Source organism: Chlamydotis macqueenii, chromosome 2 (genome assembly GCF_036417535.1).
Source record: "Chlamydotis macqueenii isolate bChlMac1 chromosome 2, bChlMac1.mat, whole genome shotgun sequence".
NCBI lineage: Eukaryota > Metazoa > Chordata > Aves > Otidiformes > Otididae > Chlamydotis > Chlamydotis macqueenii.
In genome coordinates this window covers 31,174,539-31,200,646 of record NC_141557.1, presented here as the reverse complement: position 1 = coordinate 31,200,646, position 26,108 = coordinate 31,174,539, and the positions used below count along the sequence as shown (strand labels likewise).

Below are 26,108 nucleotides of genomic sequence, written 5' to 3'. Positions count from 1 at the left end.
CCCTCTAAGGAAATCACAAAGTACATTTATACGCTCCTCCTTAAGAATTAACCTTTACTCTTCAACAGAAGACACACAACTGTATTTCTGTGGAAGAAAAATAAGATGCCCTGTTTGGCCCCCTTCTGACTTCATGTTAACATAAAATGTTAATATTGACTTTTTAATAGATAATTTTATCCCTGAAAGAAAGAAGCTAAGCAAAACGATGCATATTACTTTTTATGCTGCCCTTTACCTTTTTGCACAAGTTTTTTAGCAGATATTAACTCTATGTTATCTACACCATGAGAACAAACTTGGGTCTCAGGCACTACCTATGAGCTTACTTTAAACAATTTGCACTGTCTGTTCCTGCTAATGATTTGGGAAGCTTTTTGTTCTGCACGTATTTGTCAGCTGTCTGGATACATAAATTTTCCTTATTATCTATTGGCATTTCTGCTACTCCTATTTCCTTCTCTTCTATTTCAGAAGACCCAAAGACATCAACCTGCATGCACAGAAGGACAGCGCAGTCAATACAATCCACATTCCATGTACCTGCACCAGTCCCAGCCAGATGCCAACTGCTGCTGACCCTCACCAAAAAAATCAGTATTCAACAGGTACAGAGATTATACTAAGAGCAAATCAAACTATTTTCTTTGCCCAGATTGCAAAAAAACTTGATATGCAACTGTGTGATGCCTACTTCCCTCAGAAGGTTCTCCCCTTTACAACATTGTTTTTCTTCCTTGAAATCTTTTTAAAACTAGTCTGATGCTACATATGCTGGAAGCAAGGTTCATATCTTTTATTAGCTCAACTAATAGAGCTGGAAAGAGGGGGATTTACAAGCTCCTCCTTTACAGTCCTCTCTCAAAAATGTTTTAGATGCTAAGCACTCTTTCAAACTTTAAAGAGAAAAAAATTATAATCTTCTTCCTTTTTTGCTCTCTGAAAGCTCAAAAATTGTTCACATTCAGAGATCAGTTGCAGCTAGCTGACTACTGATAAGAGTTCATATAGACAATTATGATTATTTTCTATTAGACAGCTGACTGCAGTGCCACATCTCCCTGTCTTCTCAGACAGCAGTGCTCCTGGGAGCTGCACAAGGGGAAAAAGAGTATCGTGAGATACAAATCAATCAGTAAGAGCAAGCAGTCATCTCTCAACCAGCTCACTCCCCCCAGCAGTTGCGCATTTTGGACCTCTCTGCCTGTTACAAATAATAGAAGTGTCTCTGACAACTGAAATGCCACACCCAAACCACAGCCACTGCATTCTCTCCTAGCTGGGTGAAATTTCATGACTCCCTGATATACTGAAAGTCAGGATATAAAAAAACCTAGTAGTATCTTCTAGTCTAAGTCCAACACATAGCAGTCTGTGACACTGCTTTGATACAAAAAATGGATATACACACAGAAGGGAATGAACATGCTAGGAAGTCATGTGTCTTCCTCAAGCCCTCTGCCTCTAGAAAGACAACAGGTAGCTACAATACTTCTAAGCAGCATCTTCAAATAGTAAAGCAAGCAGAATTCCACCATTTTTAAATAAGAGATTTCATGCTTTAAGCACACAAGAAGGGTTTGCATGTTAAGATTTCTATATTAAAGCCATTTAATATCCTCAGTTCCATTTAAGTAATCTCTCAAAAAAAAAAAAAACAACCCAAAGAACCACCCCCTCCAATCTTCCAGATCCCCCGCAAGTCTTTTCCTTCCTCCATGTAGTCAAGAAGTACCTAGTGTCACTTCGAATCACGGTAACAGAAATTCAAGAGGTAAGCACAGAATTGCAAATACAAGCTCTTTCTTTATGCTAATTATTACTTGAATTAAATAGGAGTCAAAAGACCAAATCCATACTGGGACCCATTATGCCAAATACATTGCATAACATGGACTAAAAAAAAAAAAAAAAAAAAAAAATCTAAGAGAAAGCATGCTTTCTAAGACAATTTTAGCAAATAACATATGACTGACCTAGACTGAATGATACATTGGATCGATCCAGCAGCATACATATCTGATTGCATTTACTAGTCGATCTGACACAGATATTTCTTTAGAGACAGTTAATTCCCCTCCTCTAGCTACTTCCATGCTGTTGCTAGTTAACGCAATGTACAGTTTCTACTGCACGATGTTCTAGACCATGCTGACAGAAAGTTAATCCTACTGGAGCATCATGACATTTGATTACAAACAATATAGGTTTCTTCTTTTAATTATTTATACCTACAAATGTTGTGTGTACACCGTAGAAAGGATATTTTCAGTTTAAGAGACTGCAGCAGTCAAACTAACAGAGGAAGTGATGTGTGCAAGGGAGGAAAGACGAGAGAAAGCTGCCACTGCTTTTTAACACAACTGAAAACAAACTATTTTGCAATTCTCATCCAAGCTTCGTGACCATCCTAGATCTTAAGATACTCACTCAGCTCTTCAATTCTATTCATAGATAAAATTTGTCATTTTCTGAGAAAGGTTGCAAGTTCTTTTTGTTTCTCTCATCCACACTGAGGAAATGCTCTGATTTACATTTTCTGTCACAAGAAGTTTAGACTAGGCGTTAGCTTTTGATCGGAAACAGGAAAGCCAAGATGGAAAAAGTCTTGTCACATGACAGACAAGAATCTCATCTGCATGTGCTATAATAATCTGCTATTGCAACAGCAAAATATCTAAGCTTTCTTTCACAAAACAGATAATTTATTACACATATTTTTGTTCTCTGCCCCAAAGTGTTGGGCATTTGTCTCAGACACCTAAACCATGACAAATGAACTCTGAGTACAGTATGAGCAAGCATGCTAGGACGACACTTGCTGTACAGAATAACTGGATGATCAGTATAATTAGCACCACTTAGCTTTCTTTAAAAATGCATGCAATATTGTACATAAAGAAAGAGAATGTTGGTCATATTTACAGAAAATCAGTTCCACAATGTGTAAAAAGGGACTTATGCAATGGTAATTGTTTTAGTTTAATAATAATAAAAAAACCAAACTACACTAATACAGCAGAAATAATATTTTTGAGAAAGGAGCTTTCTGACCTCTGTTGTTACAGAAAGCAGGGCCAATGAGATGATCTGACCACCTCATGGAGAAGGAAGGTGAGAACATTCCTTTTTACATGTGAAAGGTTCATTTACAGAGATGGCATTGATTTGAGTCAAATAAATAAAGATCAAAACCAAAATTCAGATAATTTTCTTTATGCAGCCTTTAAATAAAAGCTAATATTTTGCTTTCCTAGTTGAAAGGGACATTTGAAGAAAGACCTGAAACAAGCATCTAACAAGTTTTCTTCCTCATATGTAAATATACTATAAACAGAGTTAGAATATAATTTTTTTACCTGAGGCTTCTACAGCTTAATAGCTAATAAACCCAAATTTTACAGACAGTCTTAAGATACTCAGAGAAAATTATAAAATTTGTAGAACTTAGTTAAAAATAACATCTGCACTCTTAACATGGGTGAAGAGAAGGGGAGAAAACCTTTAATTCTATTGAACTGCCCTGTTTCTAGTCATTTTAATAAAGAGGAAAATAAAGTAAAAAATGTGACATAACCTACCCCTCTTCCTAGTTTTGAACCGCTGGCCTGTTAGCACCGGCTTCTGATTCTTATTCATAAAATTTCTGGAGAAAAAAAGATAAAAGTATATTTTTACTATGGCATTTACAGACAACGGTTTAACCTAAAGGCAAAATAAACATTCAGTATAGCAAAATCCCAACATGTTAAAGGAAGTTCTTGATATACACTCAAAGAACAATCCAGTTATCTTAAGATGAAAAGCGCTACCATTGAGGAATAACTTTGATGAAATGTGCTTCTCTCAAAGCAACACGACCTGAAGGTTCAAGCCAGAGCAGGAAGGTGACAGACCCTCTGCCCTTGCTGCCGGGGCAGGGGTACAGCAGTGCTGCCCATGAAGCTGATGGGGACACTCGAGGGCATAGGAGCCACTAGGCCACAGGACCGGGAACCATCCTGGTGGGGCTCGGCACAGCACAGGTCTCAGCCTCCAGCCCGTTCAGCAAGCAGACGGACTCCCAGGGCTACACGCCATCCCGCTGAAGACACAACCGTGGTCTAACCACAAAGACAATGTTTTAACTACCAAATATCGTTCAAGTGTTTCTTCCAAGCATCACTATATCTTAACAACTTCCAGTTTCTAAAAACCTGTAGGCGTTGTAAAATAATAAAAAGATAACCAAATCCCTCCTCTTATCAATTTTATGTACAAACACGTAGTTAAGGACCTAGACAGCACATCATGTTACACCAACAGTAAAGAATATTTGGCTTATGTTACTTCAGACCTTAACGGCGAATCTCAACAAGCAACATAAAAAAATTTGGGAAGTGATAATATATTAATGCCATTTTATCTAAAGAAAACAAAACTATTTTTCAGCTTTGGATATAATTAGTTTAATCACATGAAATGTAGCTCACGTGATGAGCAGTTAAACCGACAGCTGAACACACACAGCAGTGAATACAAGGAAGCTTTGCAGCACGTGACAATTGTCACAGGTCACCCCCTGTCCTGCCAACAGCAAGTGCCAGTGCTGGGACTTACAGGCCACCTATTTCACACCATGCAGGTCATTAGGTCACTGTTACGTATGATTTGTTTATCCAGAATTAAGCCTTACCATGCAAGAAGCTTTGTCCTTTGGACATGTTCTTCTAATAAGTTCAGTTGTACAAAAAACTATATTATTTGTATTTCTTCATTGCAGACTCTGCTGGTCTAGTTTAAAAGTACATACCTTTGCCAACACTTCTTCCTATCAGAGGTGAAGAGAAACTCAAGCTCCGTGGCTAGAAAGATGTCATCAGACACACACTGCTATCCAAGTAATGCGCTCTCTCTACCCTGAAAGTTCATTTAACAACTCTGTTAACAATGCTCCAGCTATAAAATATGTTCCCATTCACCAGACTACCTCTTCTAGTTGCAGCATCACTAGCTGGCCACTTCTACAGCGTTTCAAGTGTCTAATTTGGCAAACCACTGCTTTCTAGTCTAGGTCTACCATTTATCCGCAGTCGAAAACTGCCTGCACGCACTGGAAATAGCCACTAAAGTTCAGAGTCAAGAGTGGCTTTGCTTCCTGCAAGTCATACAAAATACAATGACGCAATAAGCAGTTAAACTGAGAGGTTTCACATTCATCATGGAGATTTAAAGCTATAGTTTTAACAGATCAAGGAGCATTTTGAAACAACTGCAACACTAAACAGCCTTCTGGAAAAACGATTTGCCCATCTGGAAAGAGAGTTAAAAATGGCAAACTGTGTATCACAGGATCTTTTAAAGCGCTATAGGATCCAACCTTCCCTTCACAGCAGAGCTCAAAAGTCCCGTTCTCCCACTTAGCTGTCTCCGTGGCAGAGGAACTGGAGCTGCTTTACAAGTTAATTAGGCAGATAATGCAGCAGTCAACAGAGATAAGCCTAGCTTCTAGCCTGTGACCAGCTAGATTTGACAAATTTATCTGGTTTGTCTTTCTGACCTTCAGTTATTTGTAAGAGACTGATCTATGACACACAATATTCGCCCACGTATTTTTGATGGTTTTTATGCTTGGCCCCAATACCTTATGCCTTGTTCTGGATCTAGAAATGAATGACACCTGACCCTCAACCCAGCCATGCTGGTACAGTTTCCCAGTTGCTATAAAAGACATAAATGCTAGATTTCTACCACTAGACTTCTTTCCTTTGACGCAGTGTCTTTCTAAACTGTGAGAAGAGTTGCACGCACTCAAGGTCTGACTATCTATTTTGAAACTGTTCCCTGTGAATATAAAATACACTCTTCAAGACAGCTGAGAACAAGATTAAAAAAAAAAAAGCAGTTAGACTCACCACTTGTGGGAGATTTAATGACTAGAAGTTCAGCACAACAGAAAAGACTCTTGAACAGTTAATTACTAGGAACACAGGATCTGCCCTCTTCTATATTTAGCTTTAAATGCACTGCGCTCTAATCTGCTCAAGTGAGGTCAGGCTTTATAAGGCTCTCCCGCAAGCACGGGCCCAGGGAGGGCACAGGGTCTCTCACCAAGAAACTCCAGCACGAGCTTGAGCAAAACCAACCCGGTGCTCTATGACAGCCCAACATGTATCTATACTACAAATGACACCAGGTATTGCAAACGAGATATTAAAGTGCTATTGCCACCACAACAGGTGCCTGATTGATGGTTTAAAATTTGCAGAAGTGAATGCAATGTAAAAAATCTTTTTTTTTTTTTTTAAATCAAAAACACATCAATAACAGCACAGAAGTGACAGCTGAAGGTTGTAAATTCAGGGCAGCAGCGTATAAACTCGCACAGTACATTTGATTACACTGCAGCACAGCCTGCCTCTCAGCTGTCATGTAGCTATAAAGCCCTAAAATCATTGACATTGAACTATTACATACATTCTCCATTTTGAAAGGTACAGGATCTGGGTAGGTTACAGCCAAAGGCAAATTTAGAAATGCCAGCTAAGAAGCCGTAACAGTTTCAGAGGAGTAAAGATCTCAAGGGTGGGTCTGGGTAGGACAGAAATAGCCTCAAAAAGAAAACTGAGACCACCAGTCAAACTTACATCTTGCAGCCCCACATCTCCAAAATTTGTATGAATTGCCAGCAGGAAAGACAGCAAGAGATGTAGAAACGACAGCTCCTTAACACAGAATTTTCACAGGCCCTACTCTTCTAGAGAAGATGAGAGAGGCTCAGCAATAGATGCTTTACTCTTGATTCTTCCTTCAGGATCCAGAAAATCCATTGTAGAAAACTCATGTTTTCAAATTCCATACTCAAATACTTTTTATTTTATAAGCAGGTAAGTCAGAAGCTGGGCTGGGCTGACTCAAGTGGGACATGTCAGGCTGCAGTACAGAACCAGGCATCACACTCCAGAACAGGCTCATTTTCCATATCAACCTCAAAATGTCTATGCCTGCTGATAACTAACTTGCAGTTACAAAATTCACCAGAAAAATTTTAAAAATGCGTGACAAAAGTTTCCCACCAAACTCCACTCCTACTCTTGTTAACAGGCTCCTACAAAACAGATTCATACTTAAAAATACACGTTGTTGAGTTGCTACGTTATCCTGAAACTGCTTGTAGTCCACAAGTTCATCTTTCTCTACAGTTGCTTCTCCTTTATATTCTAAAGACCCTAAACAGTTAGAACTGAGGCACATCTACAGCTGTAGATATCTAGACATATATGATATAGCAGTTTCTATAACTGACCAACCCTTCTCACACAACTAATAAAAATTGTAACAGAATTAATAGAAACAGTATTAATAGAATTAATTCATGAAACCAGCAACTGATTAAGTGAAAGTTACTTCAGAGCTTTAGCAAGTTTGAACTTGCTTAGCAAGTTGGAAAAATGCAGTCTTTTGTCTATACTACAACAAAATTCTTATGACGATTAACTCCTAAATTACTGAAAGCCTCGATAAGGCTGAAGTTTCTACCAGGCTAAAATACTGGAAACATTTGTTGCTGGAAACATACTGCTCAAATTGAAAAAAAAAAATAAAAAATAAACAAACACCAACAAAAAACTACAACTGAAAACCTTTATCCAAACCAACACTATTTTTCTAACCATCATTTTACACTTCTTTTAACTGAAATCTCAGAATCATCTGAGATTCTTCAAACATTAATATGCTCATGATGAATTCAAGAACAGTTGCTTCACAGCAGCAAAACTTCACTGCCCTAGTCATGGAGAGAGGGAAATCAATGCCGGGCAACATCAAAAAAAAAGAACGATCATTTAATTAAACTCCCTACGAAGATCTAATGACTCTCCACACACACGCACTAACGATGGCAGGGGAGCCCACGGGGTCAGGCGGTGACCCTTTGGGCAGCTTGCCTGCAGGCTCCAGCAGCACTGCTCCACGGGATGCCGATGCTGCCGCGGGGACTTGCACCAACGGTGTTTGATTGACAGGGTGCTGGAGAGAGCTGCCAGAGCACCACCAACACAGCACCACAGCTTTCACAGGAACAGATGCTTGGCAGGAATTATTTCCATCTCTTTCCCTTGCTCAGACATCACACAAGACAGGAGCACTCATCACAAAGTCAAATAAAATAAAAGCACAGATGGTGAGAGTTTCTATGAAAGAAAAACCACAACCCACATATCAAGGTCAATCTTTTTCCCCGCCCAGAGGTGGAATATCCAGGGCACTAAAAGACTTTATCGGGTCTTTTTCATCCAGCAATGTTACTAGGCGTTTTCATCCTCTCACTGTTACAGGCTTAGGGTGAAAACCCAAAGAGGCTTTTCGTCGTCTTTCACCAACAAGCCAAGGAGATATGTTAAAAGCAAATTACTGAACTTGAGCAGCATGGAGGAAGAGCTGCCCCTGCGCTTCTGCTGGAGAGGAAACGTCAGCACACAGCCAGCAGCTGTCTCCGCTCCCCGGGAAGGCAGCAGGCAGCTAGATTACGAGCTAACAAAATCTGTAGGTGGAAAACTTACAAATCATTTCCAGTACAGAGGAACAGAGCGATGTAAGGGGATGACAGGACAGAGTGGATGCAATGCAGCCACCGGTTCTCGCCAAATCCTCGTCAGGCTTCTCACTTTCCACCCGGACACTGAGTCCCTGCAGAGACTCTCGCAGCTCCTCCTTTTCCACCGGCACTTCCCAACACCCACGTGCAAGTGAGAGGCGAGTGATCGCAATGCACATCAGTCACAGAGCCTGCACGACTGCTGCGGCATTCACTGGGAAGCATTTTCTGCTTTAACACAGTTGTCGCACCCTCATAAGGCTATGAAAGCCACCTTAGCTGCTGACATTTCCCACATTTGGTCAGTGTGAAGGAAAAGAGCTTTACTTACTACACATCTGAGGCAGTACGATGATTACCCCGCAATGTGAAGAGTGGCAGCGACTCTCCCTACCTCCTGCTAAAGCTCACTTTGGTACTGTTGAAAAATAAGGAACTAAGCAGCTCTATTTACTGCTTCCCAGGGTTCTAAGTGCTGAGGACAGGACCAGAGCGGTGCTAAGCCACCTCTCCTCTCTCCTTCATTGCACATTTGGGGAGCCAGCAAGACCAAGCCCCTAAACCTAGCGAGACACGCTGGATTTTCTTTACACAGGTTGACTTGTGCTGTTTAGTCATCATTTTCCAACTCTTGCCCTCCATTCCTAAAACATAGGGTTTTTAAAGAAGTGACTAATAACCCGGAGGTCTGTAACTTCAACCACGGTACAAACAAGCAGGAAGGGCAGCACTGGCAACCGGAAGGTTTATCTTGCTGTGTTGCCCACAGAGGCCACCAGCAAAGTTAGAATGTTTACGAAACCTCTATCCCAAAGGTCCCACTCATTACAAACAGTAAAGCCAGAGCCAGGCCCTTGCCGGGTTGAAATCCCTTCACTGATTTTACTGCACAAACAACCTCAACGGCAACATGCAGGGACTAAGAAGTCACACAACAACGTGCAGGGTAAATACAATCAACCTCATGTTCTCATATTTACATGAAAAAGGATACTGCTAATCCACATGTTTATTGCTGAAAAATACATCTTCTGTTATGGATTAGTTTTGCTTATGACATTACAGTGCATGAAGCAATGAGATACTGACCTTTGATTTCATACTTGGAAGCATGCCCTAGTCACCAGTGGCTATCATGTGTAGCATCTTAAGATAGTGTTTTAGCGGGTTTTTGACACGCACTGAACACCCTGTCTTTCAAAAAAAACCCCAAAAAAACCCAACCAAACAAAAAAACCCACAGTTCTAGAAGCTCTTACAGCACTTTTTTTTTTAAATAAATAACTAAAAATCATAGGACAGTGTTTTTCCACAGTAAAAAGTGCTCACTCCAATAAAAGTACTTGTCCTTTACTAGTATGCCTAGTGGGAGAGAAAAAACGAAGAGACAAAACAAGTGGAATTGGTTTTACTCTGCTGCAAGCACGAACACATACCAAAAGAGAATGAAACTTACCACACATTAAATAAAAAATTAAAAATTGTGCTCCTGCAAGATTCTTCAGCCAAGAATTGTGCATGCAACCTGTGAGCAGTCACACAGCTGAGAAATAAGTAAGCCCAGCCAAAAATGAGAAACTCACAAAAATTTGCACCCTAAATCTCATCACCTAACTGCTAAACTGAGATGCACAGGAAGATGTTTCTTGAAAAACCGTCAGAAAAAACCATTAATTAATGTACAATCACATACTCCATTAGAGATCCAGCTCACTGCATGTATTTCAGAAGAAGAAGTATTTCTTAGGTTACTAACCAAGAATTTCTACAGAAGCGGCTCAGCTGAATAACAAGGTAAAAACAAGACAGAAATCTCCCACGACTGAAGTACTGCAGATGCACTTCACAAGGTCAAGAGAACCGTAAATTGAACCACTGAGGTAACGAACTTCTCTGTCTCATAATCAGCAACCATATGAAACATGAGTCATGGCACAGTCGGTGAAGAAAAAAAAACAGAAAAAATTCTTAATCATTGACAAGTGAAAACACAAGACAAGAAAATAAAATCATACACTTGAGTTGACACACACAAAAAGTTATTTTTCAGTAACAAGGTTTCTTTCAGCAACTAAGAGGAGGAATTAGATGTAACTCTTCAAGGACAAGGTATTAGTAGGAGCTTTCCTCAAGACTGTTGAGTTCTCTTCAGTTGCTGCGCTCCTAACTGGAGTACCCTGAGGTAATGGAGACAACGTACTGCTACAGATCAGTTCATACACAATTAACATTCATTTTAAGGTCACCTAACTCCAAGCTTGCATGCCTCACCAGCAGGAAAACCTCTAAGAAAAAGAAAGGGATAAAAAAATTCAGCAGACATCAGGAAAAATTAGAATACAAGCAGAAGGCAGTACTCTTCCAAAGCTATCAGGGTGTTTTCCTCACACGGGACACCGCTTTCCATGGACTGTGGAGATGTTAGAATAGGATTCTTGAATTCAGAGGGACATTGGATATGCTGCTTATCCTGAAAAATATAACCATCTCAACAATCACCACGAGAGATTATGTTGACAAATGAAAAATGGTGCAGCTGAAATTCTCCAAAAACATGATTATAAAGGTACTGCTACAATTTAGCTCAATCTAACTTTCGTTAATGTTTGGTAGAGTTGGTTGTACTAGCTACTGTTCACAGTAAACTTGGAAGAAATCATTAATCAAGTCAGTTTACAGGGTCCCCCAAAACCAGGTCTCCAATAAACCAACAAAGGCAAGTACTTGGAAGAAAACATGTTAAAATATTTACCAGAGAGGCTTCATTCCTAGCAATGAAGTCCACCAGATGCAAGACAACACAAGAACAGCTCAGTAATGAAGGTCAGCGCATGAAGAGCAGCTTTCTCTTGTAGAGTACCACTCCTCTGCTCAAGTCCATCCTGCTTCTCTTTTTTTAATCTACCAGTCCACTGAAAGTTTTTACAGTGTTCACCCTACTCATACAACTAAAATATCATAACAATAATATCAGAAGATGTGCTACTTCCATTTTCCTTGCTACCTCAAAGCAGCAGCAAAAGCACAGATCACCACTGCCTCCAGGATGCAGTGCTGCAGCATTTGAAAATCCATAAATTGTCTTCAATATTACAAGTGGCTAAGCTTAAAAATAAATAAATAAATAAATATACAAAGGATGCACTCTCCAGAAAGCAATGCCTCCCAGTTGCTAACAGTTTATTATTTCACAAACTAAATACAGTAATCGGAGGAGGGGTGTATTAATAGCCAACACCTCTAACACACTTGCAAGCAGCGAAGGCCTTGGCTTTAATGAAATGACAACTGCTGTAAGCAGTAAAGCCAGTTTTAACTTAGAACTCCCTAATTATTTCTTCAAAGTATGTGCAAAGGAAAAGAGTTCACCAAGTTAACACATGGCTTTTCACCTGCAGGACAGTGAATCAGCTTCCAGACACCTGAATTTTGATATTTCTGGCTAAAAAGAGATGGCACAAAGAGTCAGCAGTGGAAATGCACAACGCTTTGCACCATCTCAACTATTCCAAATATACCATCTAACACTGGTTATGCTGTTAGCAGTATTCACTTGGACAGAATGGGAGTCCATAACTGACTTGTATCACTCTGCATCCCAAAAGCAGTTCCACGTTCCCTGCAGTTGCTTCCTCCTCCTCAGAGCAGGTTGAACATTTTGACAGAACACATCAGTTTTAGTGAACAAATTCCTGGAGCAGAGGATAAAAGGAGTCAAAGCTTAGATTGCTTCAACTTGCAAATAGTTATTTTCTAGGCAGTGATGGGTACAATTTCTCTCAGACCAAGCTGAGATAATTCTATGGCAATAGATATCAATTCATATCCACAAGTTAGATGTTGGGAAAAAAAAAAAAACAACAACACAAAACCCACGCAATAACGTATGGCATGGGGTGCCTACACAACCAACTATTATCCTAGGTGAGTCAGAAAAACAGCTATTACAGATTGAGCATACAGAGAAGGGTCACACACTTGCTACGCTACCCACTACTTGGCAGCTTAACACCAGCACTCTCAGCCTTACTTCAGAAAGTAATTTCCTCACATCTATGTGGAAGCCGGAAAGCTCTTAGAGGAATTAATGGAAGAAAAATCTATCAAAGGCTATTAAATACCTTCTAAGCTGAAAGCCGCTGTCAAATATGACAAGAGCATAAAAGAAAAACGTAGCACTCCCATCTATCTATACTTTTATACCACCATATTATTTTTTATACCTACCCAACCCTACAAGCCACTTTCAGAGACCAGACTCTGGACAAAAGAAGGCTAATTTCTCCCAGTAAGTCAAGTTTTGGTATGAGGTCAGGTACAAGACCTGTAAAACTTACAGGCACCATGCATCCCACATAGCTCCTTCTCACTCTGTACTTCAAGAAAGGCTGGCTCGTAAATCCACAAACACACAAGACAAGCATTACTCACCCATGACAGCATACTGCACTCAGGAGTACTACGACAAGAGCCCTGAGAGCTGGGTGTCTATTCAGTAAGTCCAGGTGAGGAGGAGATGTAAACATAAATCCCAAGAGGACTGACCTGGGTCAACATGTTGTATTACCAATTTTGTAGGAAGACTTTAGGTTGCTTCTTTTGAGAAGAGGGAAAGCATTCAAACTAGTTGTCTTCAGTCATAGAATCATAGAATGGTTAGGGTTGGAAGGGACCTTCAAAGATCATCTAGTCCAAACCCCCTGCAAGGAACAGGGACATCTCCAACCAGATTAGGTTGCTCAGAGGCCCATCCAACCTGGCCTTGAATGTTTCCAGGGATGGGGCATCCACCACCTCTCTGGGCAGCCTGTTCCAGTGTTCTACAACCCTCAGTGTAAAATTTTTTTCCTAATATCTAATCTAAATCTACCTCCCTCTATTTTGAAACCATTAGCCCTTGTCCTGTCACAACAGGCCCTACTAAAGAGTTTCTCCCTGTCTTTCCTGTAGGCCCCCTTTAGGTACTGGAAGGCCGCTACAAGGTCTCCCCAGAGCCTCCTCTTCTCCAGGCTGAACAGCCCCAACTCTCTCTGCCTGTCCTCATAGGAAAGGTGCTCCAGCCCTCTGATCATCTTCATGGCTCTCCTCTGGACTCGCTCCAACTGGTTCCATGTCCTTCTTATGTTGGGGGCTCCAGAACTGGACACAGTACTGCAGTTGGTGTCTCACCACGGCAGAGTAGAGGGGGAGAATCACCTCCCTCGACCTGCTGGCCACGCTTCTCTTGATGCAACCCAGGATGCGGTTGGCCTTCTAGGCCGCAAGGGCACATTGCCTGCTCATGTTGAGCTTCTCATCCACCAGCACTCCCAAGTCCTTCTCCTCAGGGCTGCTCTCGATCCATTCTCCACCCAGCCTGTATTTGTGCCTGGGATTGCCATGACCCATGTGCAAGACCATGAAAACAAAAAGCTTTGAGCCTGTCTGTACAGAATATTGTGACTCAACACACATTTCTTTCCAGTGACCAAGGATGCCAAGCTTTGTGATGGAGAGCATACTGTAGAGAGTGGTAACAGGCATCACATTGGTATGGTGACTGAACTCTGTATTGCAATTGCTTTATTCTGTTATGTGTAATTTACATTTGTACTGTAATTTCAGTACATTTTGTATCATTCTGCTAAATCAGAAATCTCATGTAATATCAACTATCTTCAGATAAATAAATTAGATATTAAACATCACGTTCTCCACGTCTGGCATATCTAAAAGAAGCTGGTCAGAGAGTATTGGACTCTGACACTATTTACGCTTCAGAACAAACTGAGAAATAAGTCTTGGTTTGGCAAACAAAAAACTCAAATTATGGCAAAGTTTCCTCTATTTTGATATACCATGCATGGACATAGTGATCAAAACAGCACATCTTCCCTCAATTTCAACAGTTCAGCTTCCTTTTTCTTAATCTTCTTCCATGCTGTATCTGGACATAAGTGTCATTAAATGCAATGTTTATCTCAAAATATAAACGCATAAAACCAAGAATATGTTTCGTTGGTCATCCAGATTCAGCAGACTTTGAAGTTCACCAAACTAACCCAAAGAATTCAGTCTTATCTACAAACACAGCATCGCAAGCAACGGCCTTTATGAATGCTATGAATGAATCTCAATAGTTTTGCTCCTCAAAAAGACATTTATAAGCAATTTTGATCATAATTGCAATCAGACGAAAACTCAGTTCTCAAAAATACATTTTTATACACAGGTAGCCAGAATCTCAGAATTAGGAAACATTGCCATGACGGGAAGTCAAATAAAAGAGCAATATAAATCACTCGAGCAAGAAAAATATAATTAGCCTGTTGCTTCACTAATTTGTTTCTATCTTCCAGTATTAGTGTCATGTGCTAACAGCATAATCATGTTACAAAAAGCTAGTAGAAGTTACTGAGTGAGAGACATCTGCTTCACCCAGATGTAGACCAGAAGCAGGTATATAATATTCTATCCCACTCCATCACAGAGGCAGCAAATCCCACCTGCGGGCAGGACCATTTATGCTGCTGCAGTTCCTGAAGTGCTTCGTGCCCACTCACTGGAAATGGAAGCACAGACAGCTGTCAGTCAGCTTAGCTCAGTGCAAAAACCAACAGTTTAATTGACGCTATTAGTTGTGAGGACCACTACCTATTTCCCTGTTGATCATTTTAAGAGGCAATCAGCTAAGCTACAACCCATATCCACTTTTCTTGACTGAACAGCTAACTGTCAGAACCCCAAAATTGGAGTGCATTTGGCCTAACTTTAAACATGAATGACAACAGACACCTAAGTCTGACCCTGCAATCCTTGCCTCTTTTCATAACCAATGGAGAAAAGAAAACATTTCCAGAAAATAGTTTATTTAAAATATTCTGCTTGCCCATCTTAGGGTGAGATCTTAAGGAAGTCTCTCATGAACAGCTTCAGCTTTAGGCACTTTTTAGATACCTGAACTAGATCAAAATCCCTCCACCAGTTTCTACAGTTACAACAGAAATTCACACCTGCAGATTGGCAATCTGTGGGAAAGCCTATAGCTCAGCGACACCTAAAAACATCTCAGGCAGAGTTAAGAGTTTAATTACACAACCAAAATTAACAATAGGATAATTACTAATGCTGTATTATTCAGTTCTACAGTTAACTCAGTAGACTTGCTTGATTATCTTCCCAAAATGATTCACAGAATTTCCGTTGTTGGCCGAGAAGTTTCAAAATCCAGCGTACCACAAATATTCTGAGAGAACAGGCTCAGCATCAGATCACAACAACCCACTTGTGCCCAACGCAGTTTCTGAAGCCGAGTGTTACTGCAGGAGTTAAAGATTTCTAACTGGAATACATTTAATATCTTTTTCAATGGGCATAAAACATCGCTACACTGGCCAGCCTAGCCTTCCTTCAGCAAAAGCAGCATACATCGGCTTTGTGGTTGTTTGGGCTGTATCAATGTCAGCTCAGCACAATGATGTTTGACACTATCAATGGGGAAATCTATTTTCCTGTTTACAGCATCATTGTTCATGCACTGGAAAGACCAACACCAGCAACCTACTTCTGCAGATAACCTAATAAAAGTTCCATGGAAGGTATGTCTGTAGGTGTAGGCATACATACATACATGTAAGAGAGAGTAAGAGTGCCACTAAAAGCTATGCTAGATTTATACAACTCACTTCCTACAAGGATGCAAGATAGGAAGGATTTAAAAAGTTTATTAATGAGACAGCTAAAGGATTTTTTTTTCTGGACTTGGAAAACACAATGAAAGGCTTGGCTGGTTTCTCTGAGGACTTCAGAAAGACATGCCAGCTAACCTAAGGCCCTTGAATGTGGATCTAGAACAGGATTCTACAAAACACAACAACTTCGAGTGGAAAAAGAGTCATGTATCTTTCATTGCTACACCTCCTGTCCTTTTGAAAGAAATAGAAACTTTTCAAAAGCCAAAAAACCTGTTAACAGCTACTGCATCTATTGTACAATGAGGAAAAAAAATTCTAATTTTAAGAAATGAACTAATGCTACATCTCAAAATGTAGGTCTTTTCAGTCATAGATACAGCCACACTCTCAAAGTCAATGAACTGCCTGCTAAAGCCCATGCAGACCACTACATTTGCATCCCACCTCGAATGCTGCTCTGCCTAGTTTGATACGCTCTGTAGAGCTGAAAAACTAGAAAACTTGGCATATGTTCTTTGCTAATGGAAGATAAAATACAAAGGTAGCAGAAGTGCCAACCTAAATCTATTTTTTTTTAATTTAAAATAAAAGAAAGCAGATATTCAACATGACTCTCAATCAGGGGCTTTGCAACAGCTCGTAATTTTCCTCTGTTCTTGACAATGCTGAAAAAACAAAGTTGATATTTCAGACTAAGAATATGCTGATATGAACCTTTATTAACCAATTGTTGAGAACACTAATTAAGGTAGCTATTCAGTAATCTAATAACCTAGTTATTAACAGGAACTAATTAAATTATACTGGAATTACAAGAAAGGAAAAAAGTAACAGAGATGTTGAAAAGAATAAATGGGGAACATCTTAGTCTACACTAGGAAGAAGACAGTGCCCGTTTCCCCATCACTGACATCTTGCTCTCCTTCAGCTTCAAAACATTTTTTTTTTGTGTGTTGTCCCCTCATACCATAACACTGCTTTTGCAGCGCTGATACCTACCAGCCAGGTCAGACTGAACAGGTCAACAACTGTTTAAACTGACAAGACAAGGCAAAGGGAAACTGGGAAAGAATCAGGCCTCCTTATACCCAGGAAACCAAAGCAACTCAGCAAGAGCACTACTAAACTAATCCTAGCATCAAACAGGTTACCCATGAAAAGCTTTGGCTTGACACATTTGGCTTTGGGAAGCTGTGGACCATTGCTTACACATGAAACTTCAAGAATAGCACAACTTCATCCCAGGAGAGACCTGACAGTCTGATACCTTGATGATTTAGCAGCGTAGGTCACTAATACAACCAGTTCGCTATAGTAACAAAGGACCTTGGGGGCACAACAGCAATGCAAATAAGTTGACATACTGATGGCAGGGCACACTGGGAAGAAGGCATCATGAATTTTCAGCATACACCAATAAGCATTTTAACATGAATAAAACAATTGAAAAATACAAAGCACTTCCCTTAGCTCCTTTGGAAAAGTAAATTATGAGTATGCTTTCCTTTCTCTAATCCAAGGAAAAGACTTCTAATAAAGTTCTACAAAACAATATAGCCTCAAACTCAAAACCTGGCAAAAGACCTCATCCATATACCTGAGCAGAGAACCAGGTGAGGTGTTTCCCTGTGCTGGGAAGGGACCCGAGACTGATGCACAGGACAATGAATCCAAACAGTAGAGCCAAGGATTCAAGTGGCCCTAGGGACATGCTGACTGGGGCCTCTTTTTTGACACAAAACGTAGGAAAAAATACATCTCAGACAGAATATAGGATTCAACAGCTTCCCTAGCACTGGCTGATGGTATGGGATCCCCAGCTCTCGGTCACGGGAAACCATGCATTGAGACAATGGAGTCAAAGCAGACCTAAGACAGAAGGGACACTACCAGCACAGGCTTCAGGAGCAATCTCAGAGAGGTGCAGAGACACAGGACAAAACTAGCAACAAGACACTAGCCAAACTCATCATATCAATCCTGGCTCATACAGAGGAGGGTGCAGATTGAGAAGAAACTCACCATCCCCTCTTCTTTTTAAAGGGTTGACTTCTCCTTGAGTATTTAAAAACAAATTGTTTTTCTAATTTCCGATCGCTTGAGGCATTAAATGGTAGTGAAAATAAACGACTAGCCCTGTATCTGCTAACGCTCAGTAACATGTTCCGAAGACTTCACCTCCTGTGCCTTATCAGAAGAAAAACAAATAGCGTATAACTTGAATGCACTGAATAAGTACATCCTCTTAAAAAAATGTTTCTAGATAAGCAGGGGATTTTTTTTTTCCCATGGAAACAAAACCTAAAATGAACGGCTCATTTAAGCTTGCAAATTACAAACTGTTGATCTGCTTAGACTTCCTTTTCCGCATGAAAAGAAAACACATTAAATAGTGGTTATTACAATGAAGTACAACCCCAAAGCCACATGTAATTGTTCTGTTTGCAGTAGTGGAAGGAGTTGTAGAAGGGTGTAACTCCTTGCGATTCAAGACACTGCAGGAGGTGCTTCCTTCCTGTGTCCCTGACCGACCTCTCTGTCCCTGACCGACCTCTCTGTCCCAGACAGTGTCTAGCATTTTCCTTGCCTGACCTGTCTGTCCTCCATTCTAATTCTCACCAGAGGTAATCCATCCTTCTTACAGGCTGACTAAAAGCAATAATCTTTGTCTGCTCCTATGAGTCTGCAATAACTGCATGCAATCTATACAACACTTCTCCACCTAACCTAAGAATAACTCAGATTTTGCAGAGCAAATCCTTATACAGGACTCTAAAACATGCCTATGTATGAAATACTCAATGAATTTTAAAATTCCTCCAGAAAACTCTATGCAAATGCTACGGCAAAATCACATTTCTATTTCCAAAAGCTCTTTGACGCATAACAGCAAACAGCTCTTATAGACAAAGTCCCTATTATGGTAGGAATTACTACTGATTTACTTCCTGGAAATATTTTCCTGACTTCTGGGATTTTAAAAACCAAAATATGTAACTCAACAAAAGATTATTTGTTTTATACGGCACATGTGAGGTAGGTTTTTTACTATATTAAAATGTACTTAGTGACGGAGTGGGAACAAGACTGAACAACAGGAAAAAAAAAGCTCTTACCACGTGTATCAGCCATTACTCAGGCTTCAGCTTCAGTACTGACTCACGACCAGCTTACCTCTTAACCACTTTCCCTCGCCAGGGAAGTCTGCATCAAGCACCTTCCAGGGTCGCAATGTGACCTACGTGAGCTGCCAGCTGCACCTATCCAACCCCATCGCAAAACCGTGATCCAAGTCCGAAGGTTTACCAGCAATACGCTACAAATACACAATCTCCTTTTATTGTGCTTGCACTATACAACCACTCTTTATAGAAGACCAACACTGTTAAACACTGAAACTCATCGCTTTGGTCACTGCACTCTCTCTTTATTTTGGATTAGCTTTTATTTTGACTTTCGCAGTCTCTTACAAGATCTACAGCTAGATTTAAGAAGTATGATTCGACAAGTTGAAAAGGGTTTTCAGGCACGGTAGAATAATATTGCACTCCTCAGACCTCTCTATGGTGAGCAATAGATTTTTTCCACTTGTCAATCTTCCTCTCACACATCAGCATTACCTCTGCGTGATCCCCGAGAATTCTATTTCTCTTTGAATAGACAATTACTATTTTAAATTAGCAAGTAAGTACTGCTGCAGTTGAGGGGAGTACTCATATTTAATCAGCAACGGATCACATGGAAAAAGAAATCAAATCCACAGTTTAATAGGCAATCCCGGCAGTTCACTGGTGAAATTTATTCCACATGGCATATCAAATGGAATTACTTTACCTGCAGGCTTAGGCAGGTAATATAGGTGACAGCCTATTGCCTTATGTGCAACAGAGACGTAAGAATTCTTGAACAGGAGGAACGAGGACATAAAATAAGCTGAGGAGTAAAGAATTGTCTCTTAAAGCAATCTGAACTTAATAGCACATATCCATTCAACGCACAATCTTATTCCCCTGTCCTAAACAATCACCTTAAGCCTGCAAGCAGGTACATATATCTGTAGATGACTGTATTACATAAGCAGAGTTTAAATAAACTTATCTTACATTGAACAACTACTCACGGATTAAATTAAATTAATTAGATACGTTTAACCCAACTGCCTCCACCATTCTTCACCAGATAAAAGGTTTGACTGTCACTGACTAACTGCTCCTAACACAATGCTCTTGGGGACTTTATTTTTCCCAGTATCCCACTCACAATTCCCAAAAGGTGGAGTAGGATCTATACGCACTGTAAAGTTTTTCAGTGTCCTTCTACACAGAGATGGATCTCCTTTACAGCTTTATGTAATTTTATTTACTTTATGTCTCTGAAGCTTTGAATTTATTTTAGCAGCATCAGTCTGAAAAGCCACTGCAAATCAGCTCTTAGAGAAGCCATGCCAATGCATGATTGAGTTCTTGCCACCACTTGCAAAGCTTACAAGTGGGAAAGAACTTGGTCCTGCAAAGGTGCTCAGGTGCCCTCTGATACATATTGCTCTGCAGTCACTAAATACATCTCAGTCCTTTATCAGAAAAAAGCTGCTTGTTCTATTACACCTACAAAAAAATTAAAGTATCTACCTACATGGAATTCATATGCATGAAACAATTTGTCTAGACTTTGGATTTTTTTTTTATAATCAAAAAGAATCATAATGACTTAGTCTCATATGAAAAAGAAAAAAAGAGGTATTGTCTGAGCAAGTTGTTCATATCAGGACCATCTAAAACAAACAATTAAGAGAATATGAAATCAACTTGCAAAGGAGCAATTTATTTTTTTTTTCCTGAATTACAGATCCAGTGTTGAGTATATAAATGGAGCAAGGGGTACACATACCTGGTTTAATTATGAAAGTAACGCTGATTTTTTAACCAGGCCGTACAAATGCAGTTTATCTAAGGCACTCACATCACCCTCATCACCACAACAACTGAGCGCCTCAAAATTCCTTCTTTGCACCGTTAACCCTTGCTACTTGTGGGAAGATTACATGGGTTGCCCTTGCACGATTAGCAGTTAAATATACACACAAAAATAAAAGCATACACTCAAAAATGTACTTTGCAGTCTACACAAATAAACTTGAGAGTTTTCTCCAAAGAAACCTCTATAGATGGCTGCTATGCTGGCTATAGTCTGGGTGCAAAACCACCAAAGCTGGCTTTGCTTAGTCAGATCAGGTGTAGGAACAAACCACCAACACATGTGCTAAATAAAACTACTAAATGCTGTCAGGAGGATCATACCATTATATGAACCTTCAAGTCCCAAACTGGTACATTCACGCTGCTCTGTCCTTTATTTCCCACTGGAGAACATGCTCACCCAATAGCCTGGACCAGACAATCCCTTGGAAGATACTTCGGTATCCTTCCGTCCCATATGCTTCAGAACCCTTCAAGTCAGGGTTAAAGGGAAAAAAGCGAGCACAGGTCTCATTTTCTCTGACTTTGGATAGACCTGGAGTCAAGCACTGGGATTTGCTCCTGAATTTCAAAGTGTAGAGCTTTGTGTAAGGTCCCAGACGGAATCAGTAGCAGACGGAGACCTCTACCCACGTCTCAGATGAGCATCCTGGCTACAGAAATACCCTGTAATTCAAATGCATACCTACTGTGTTCAAACATGTACCACGCACACCAGTCCCTGGCTGCTCTCAGTTATTCTTTTGTGGTCTTCTTATAATTTACTTTCTGATACAAAAACAAGACTTGGCAATGTTGCCAGATCATAGATCCAGTGGCTGTCCTAAGATCCAAACATAAAGAAACCTAAAAAAAACCTTCACTTACAACAAAATAAAAATACTTAAGGAAGTCCAGGAGTTATACAATGCCAATCAACTCGGAGAAAACTGTAACCTATCCACTGATTAGTATCTGTGAGATCTGAGAGGAAAAAACAGACGATGTTTCTAGGAATAAAAAACCCTTGAACTTGCAGGAACTTGAATTGATCTAAACGAACAATGCTATTAGATACTCCTCACTTTGGCCAGGGTACAGCTATCAGGATCGGAGTCAGCATAATTAAAATGAAGTGGAGGTCTGTCTGAAAAGCTCAGCTCCACGTGAAGATTTCCCACAGTCCAGGCCACGCGGAAGACAGAACCATTTTGCGAAAATGCACTTGAGAACCATACGAAATGGCTTTTATATAGGAACGACTAAAGAGACTTAAGACTTCAGCTTCGCAAAAAGACAGTGGCAGGGGATAAGACAGGTCTATCAAGCCATGACTGCAAGTAAAGAGTGAAGAGGGAACAACTCTTCATTGTCTCCCAAAACAGGAACCAGAGGCTGGGGGTGGGGAATCAAATGAAAATATGAAGTAGCAAGTTCAAAAACAAATAAAAAGAGGTCCTTTTTCAAGCAGCTGTGAAAGCTGTAATCTCAGGATGCTGCAGACAAACGCTACCTAAATTCAAAAAACCCACCGCAGGCTCTCAAATACAAAGGTAAATACAGAGATATCACTTTGTGCTGAGGAAGGTCTTAGCTGTGAACCAGTGAAATGGTAGCTAGGAGAATAAGTCATAGGAATATCAGCACTTGTTTGACCTGTTATTTGATTTTTCCCCTAAATAAAATGTAGTGGGTCATACTAAGTTTCTAATCATGCCAAGCCCAGGCACAGAAAGAGGTTATAGGATCTTTGACCCATGCAGAGTACATGGCCATAATTCAAGCAAGCCTCCAAGGTAAAAGCAAAGGTCAGTCACTTGACAGAAAACAGCTTGAAATCCGTGAAACCAGATCAGCATCTCCTTTTCCTGTCTTCTATGTCCAAAGACTGAGAGTTTCATGGTGGACTCTCCAAAGCATAAGGCAGTCTCTTCTACTGCAGCTTGACCCAAAAAAATGGTTACTGTTTCGTATATTCACCAAAATTGCATGTTATTTAATTAAAGAAATATTTGTTATTTTTCTTGCATGAATCTTGCTCTCAACAACTGCAGAAAACATCAGGTGTTTATGAACACCTATACACTGATTACAATAGCCATCATAGAATCCCATGAGCAGATCCACACACACTAGAACCAGCAAACTGCAGGGGGAAAATGTCTCCACTGGCACCTGCTTCACAAATCAGACATATGAGATCTAACACCTGATGAGGCAATATGGATTTTTTGTTATAAGTAATACTTGCAATTTGAAATCTAAATGATAAATTGAGTTGCAGTGGCGTTAACATTTCCTTCTCCCTCTATAATACCCAAAACTTAAATTATTAATTACCACACAGTAACACACAACTTAAATACGTGAAACAAACAGATACAGTAGATAAAAGAAAATGCATTAAGAGGCAAGACACAAAAGTAAAGAAGCTGCATTTCCATGTTTCAGTTCCCTGGCCTGACAGACTCCCCACACCACCTTGGAAAAATCACTTGCTGCCTCCATGCTTCAAATTCCATACATAAAATGGAGGCAACACCACTTCATTACCTCATCACGATCTCGCGAGGATAAACCAAAGATTGTGAAATGTCTGCAAACTACTGGACTGAAAGTCATACAGACACTTTCCATAAGTAAGAGGAAGAAACATTTTTAACTAGCGTTAAAGTATTTTATAACATTACAGATGGAGCACTCGTGCAACCATAAGTCACCAAGTGAGGCTGCCGGGAAAAATTGTTTGTCTGTTTACTCTGTGAACTAGGGTGCAGTTCTCATTAAAAGAAAAAAAAAAAAAAAAGGAATGTAATATGCATACTTTTGTACATTGAATGCCTGGGTTTTTCTGGTATATGAAAGGAAGCTTGGAGGCTCTTGCTATTTAATAGTGCCACAAAGATTATCAGCGTACTATAATATCACAAAATGTGTTCATAGCGGGTTAAATTCACACCCTGCAGTGCACTAACCAAAGACCACCTAAAATCTAATTTCAGCCCTCACGGTTGAGCCACTGACAGATTTCTGTTAGGCACAACAAGGGGATATCTTTCTGGACCAGAATATAAACAGCATTTTTGTCTTGAGGGCATCTCCTTTAAGGCACTTTTGGTTTCCCACAAAAAACATCGAGGGAATCTGCTATGATCTGAAGTCCAAAGCCATCTCTCATTTACACTTGTTGATTCAAGTAAAACTAAACAGCGGTTGTATTTCCATAATTTCTAAAACCAGTAAAACATACAAAATTTGAGTGTTTTGTTAAAATAAAATCCTACCACATTTTGGTTTTGCACCCAAATATTTATGAAGATAGACTAGATTCAGGAGCATGCTCTTCTATAAACCAGGAAGCAAACAACAGGACTTCACGATTTCTGAAAGTCAGTTAAGCAATTAACAAATGTGAAAACAGAGAACAAGAGTAGTACTTAAGCTAGCTATTCCAATAAAGAAGAAGCCATGAGATGACCTACATGTAGTAAGGAAAGAAAAAAAAAAAATCAGTTTGGTGCTTTTTGCCTTCAAAAATTAGTTACAGGAAAAAAATAGGTTCCTTAAAAGAAAAGATACCAAAAATATAGACCGAAGAGTAGGACAAAGGAGGGTGAAAAGTCACCACCAAGTACTAGGATTCTGCTTTTCCCTCCCGTACAAACACATGCAGAAATCAAGGATGTAAAAAAGCCTCAGCCTCTGTCCCTTGCTGGGGATCTGCAGGATCATCCCTGTGCCTTCCGAGCTTCAGCTGGAAGAGTGGAAAGTTGGATCCATAACAAAGATCGTTTTTCCACCGACGGTTTAATTTTAGAAAGCCGCTAACAAAAGGCACCGCTCTAAACATCCCAAACGCCGTATTTCCCTTCCCAATTCATCAAAGTCTGCTTCCTTTTGGAGGCGCGATGCCGTGACACAGCCAGGGCTTTATTCGGACACTTTAGCCGAATAAACACCTTTTCCTGCCCAGAAAAAAAAAAAAAAAAAAAACCAACTACAAAAACCACCCCGCAAACCAATGCTGTAAAAAGGCAAGGAAGCAGCCCCCGCGGAAAAAAGGTACCCGCCCGCACCGCCGCCCTCCCACCCGCAGACCCAGCTCCGTTCCGGAGCCCTCGGGGCTTCCACCGGGCTCTCCCCGCTCCCCCCGACCCGTCACCCGCTCACAGCAGCCGCGGAGGTGAGGGCGGCCGTGGCGCCCAAACCCGCGGACGGCGGCATTCCCACGCGCGGGCTTCCCCCCACTGCGGGCACCCAGCTCCATCCCGCCGCGGCACACGCCCGGCCCCGCGAATGGCCGCCGCGCACAGGCCCCGCGCCTCGCTCGCCCGCCCGCCCGCCCGCCCGGCGCTGCCCCGCCGCAGCCCCGCGGACGCCGCCCGCCCGGGCAGTGCCGCCGCGGGGCTGAGGCGCCGCTCCCGCCCGCCAGCGGCCGCGCTCTCCGCGGGGAAGCCCGGCCGTGAGGGGCGCCCGCCCACACCTGTCGGGTGGTTGCGCGGTCCGCGGAGGGGAGGGCAGGCGCGGCGGCACTGGCGGCGGCGGCGGCAGCAGACAATGGAGGAGTGAAGGACAGACACATTGACACACGGGCGCCGCTGCGGCCGCCCCCTCCGCCAGGCCGCACCACTCCCGGCCCCTCTCCGGAGGGGCACGGAGAAGGCACCTGGGGAAATCCAGAAAAAAAGAGGGGAAAAGAAAACGAAAACCCTCTTCTCAGCTTCAAAAAGAGGGTCAAAAAGAGGTATAGTCTCCTTCTCTCTGGCAGTGCCGAGCTGGGAAGGCGGCGGAGGGGGAGAGTCAGAACTCGAGTCCCCCCACACCGCGGCGGGAATGGTTTACCCCACGGCCGGCCCCTGGTGAGGCGGAGCTGTGGGAGGAAGTTGCCATGCGGAGCGGGGC

The 26,108-nt window shown here is 41.2% G+C and overlaps 1 protein-coding gene across 1 annotated transcript in view; it reads right to left on the bottom strand.

Moving 5' to 3' along the window:
- Positions 1–25,836, bottom strand: part of BZW2 (basic leucine zipper and W2 domains 2) — a 59,989-nt gene extending 34,153 nt beyond the window's left edge. Inside the window, exons 1-2 of the mRNA XM_086742440.1 lie at positions 25,690–25,836; positions 3,582–3,646 (exon numbers count right to left, since the gene is read on the bottom strand). Of these exons, the coding sequence (XP_086598566.1) occupies positions 3,582–3,639 (58 nt within the window). The 5' untranslated portion in view covers positions 3,640–3,646; positions 25,690–25,836. The remainder of the gene's footprint in view (positions 1–3,581; positions 3,647–25,689) is intronic.
- Between the last annotated feature and the right edge of the window lie 272 nt (positions 25,837–26,108).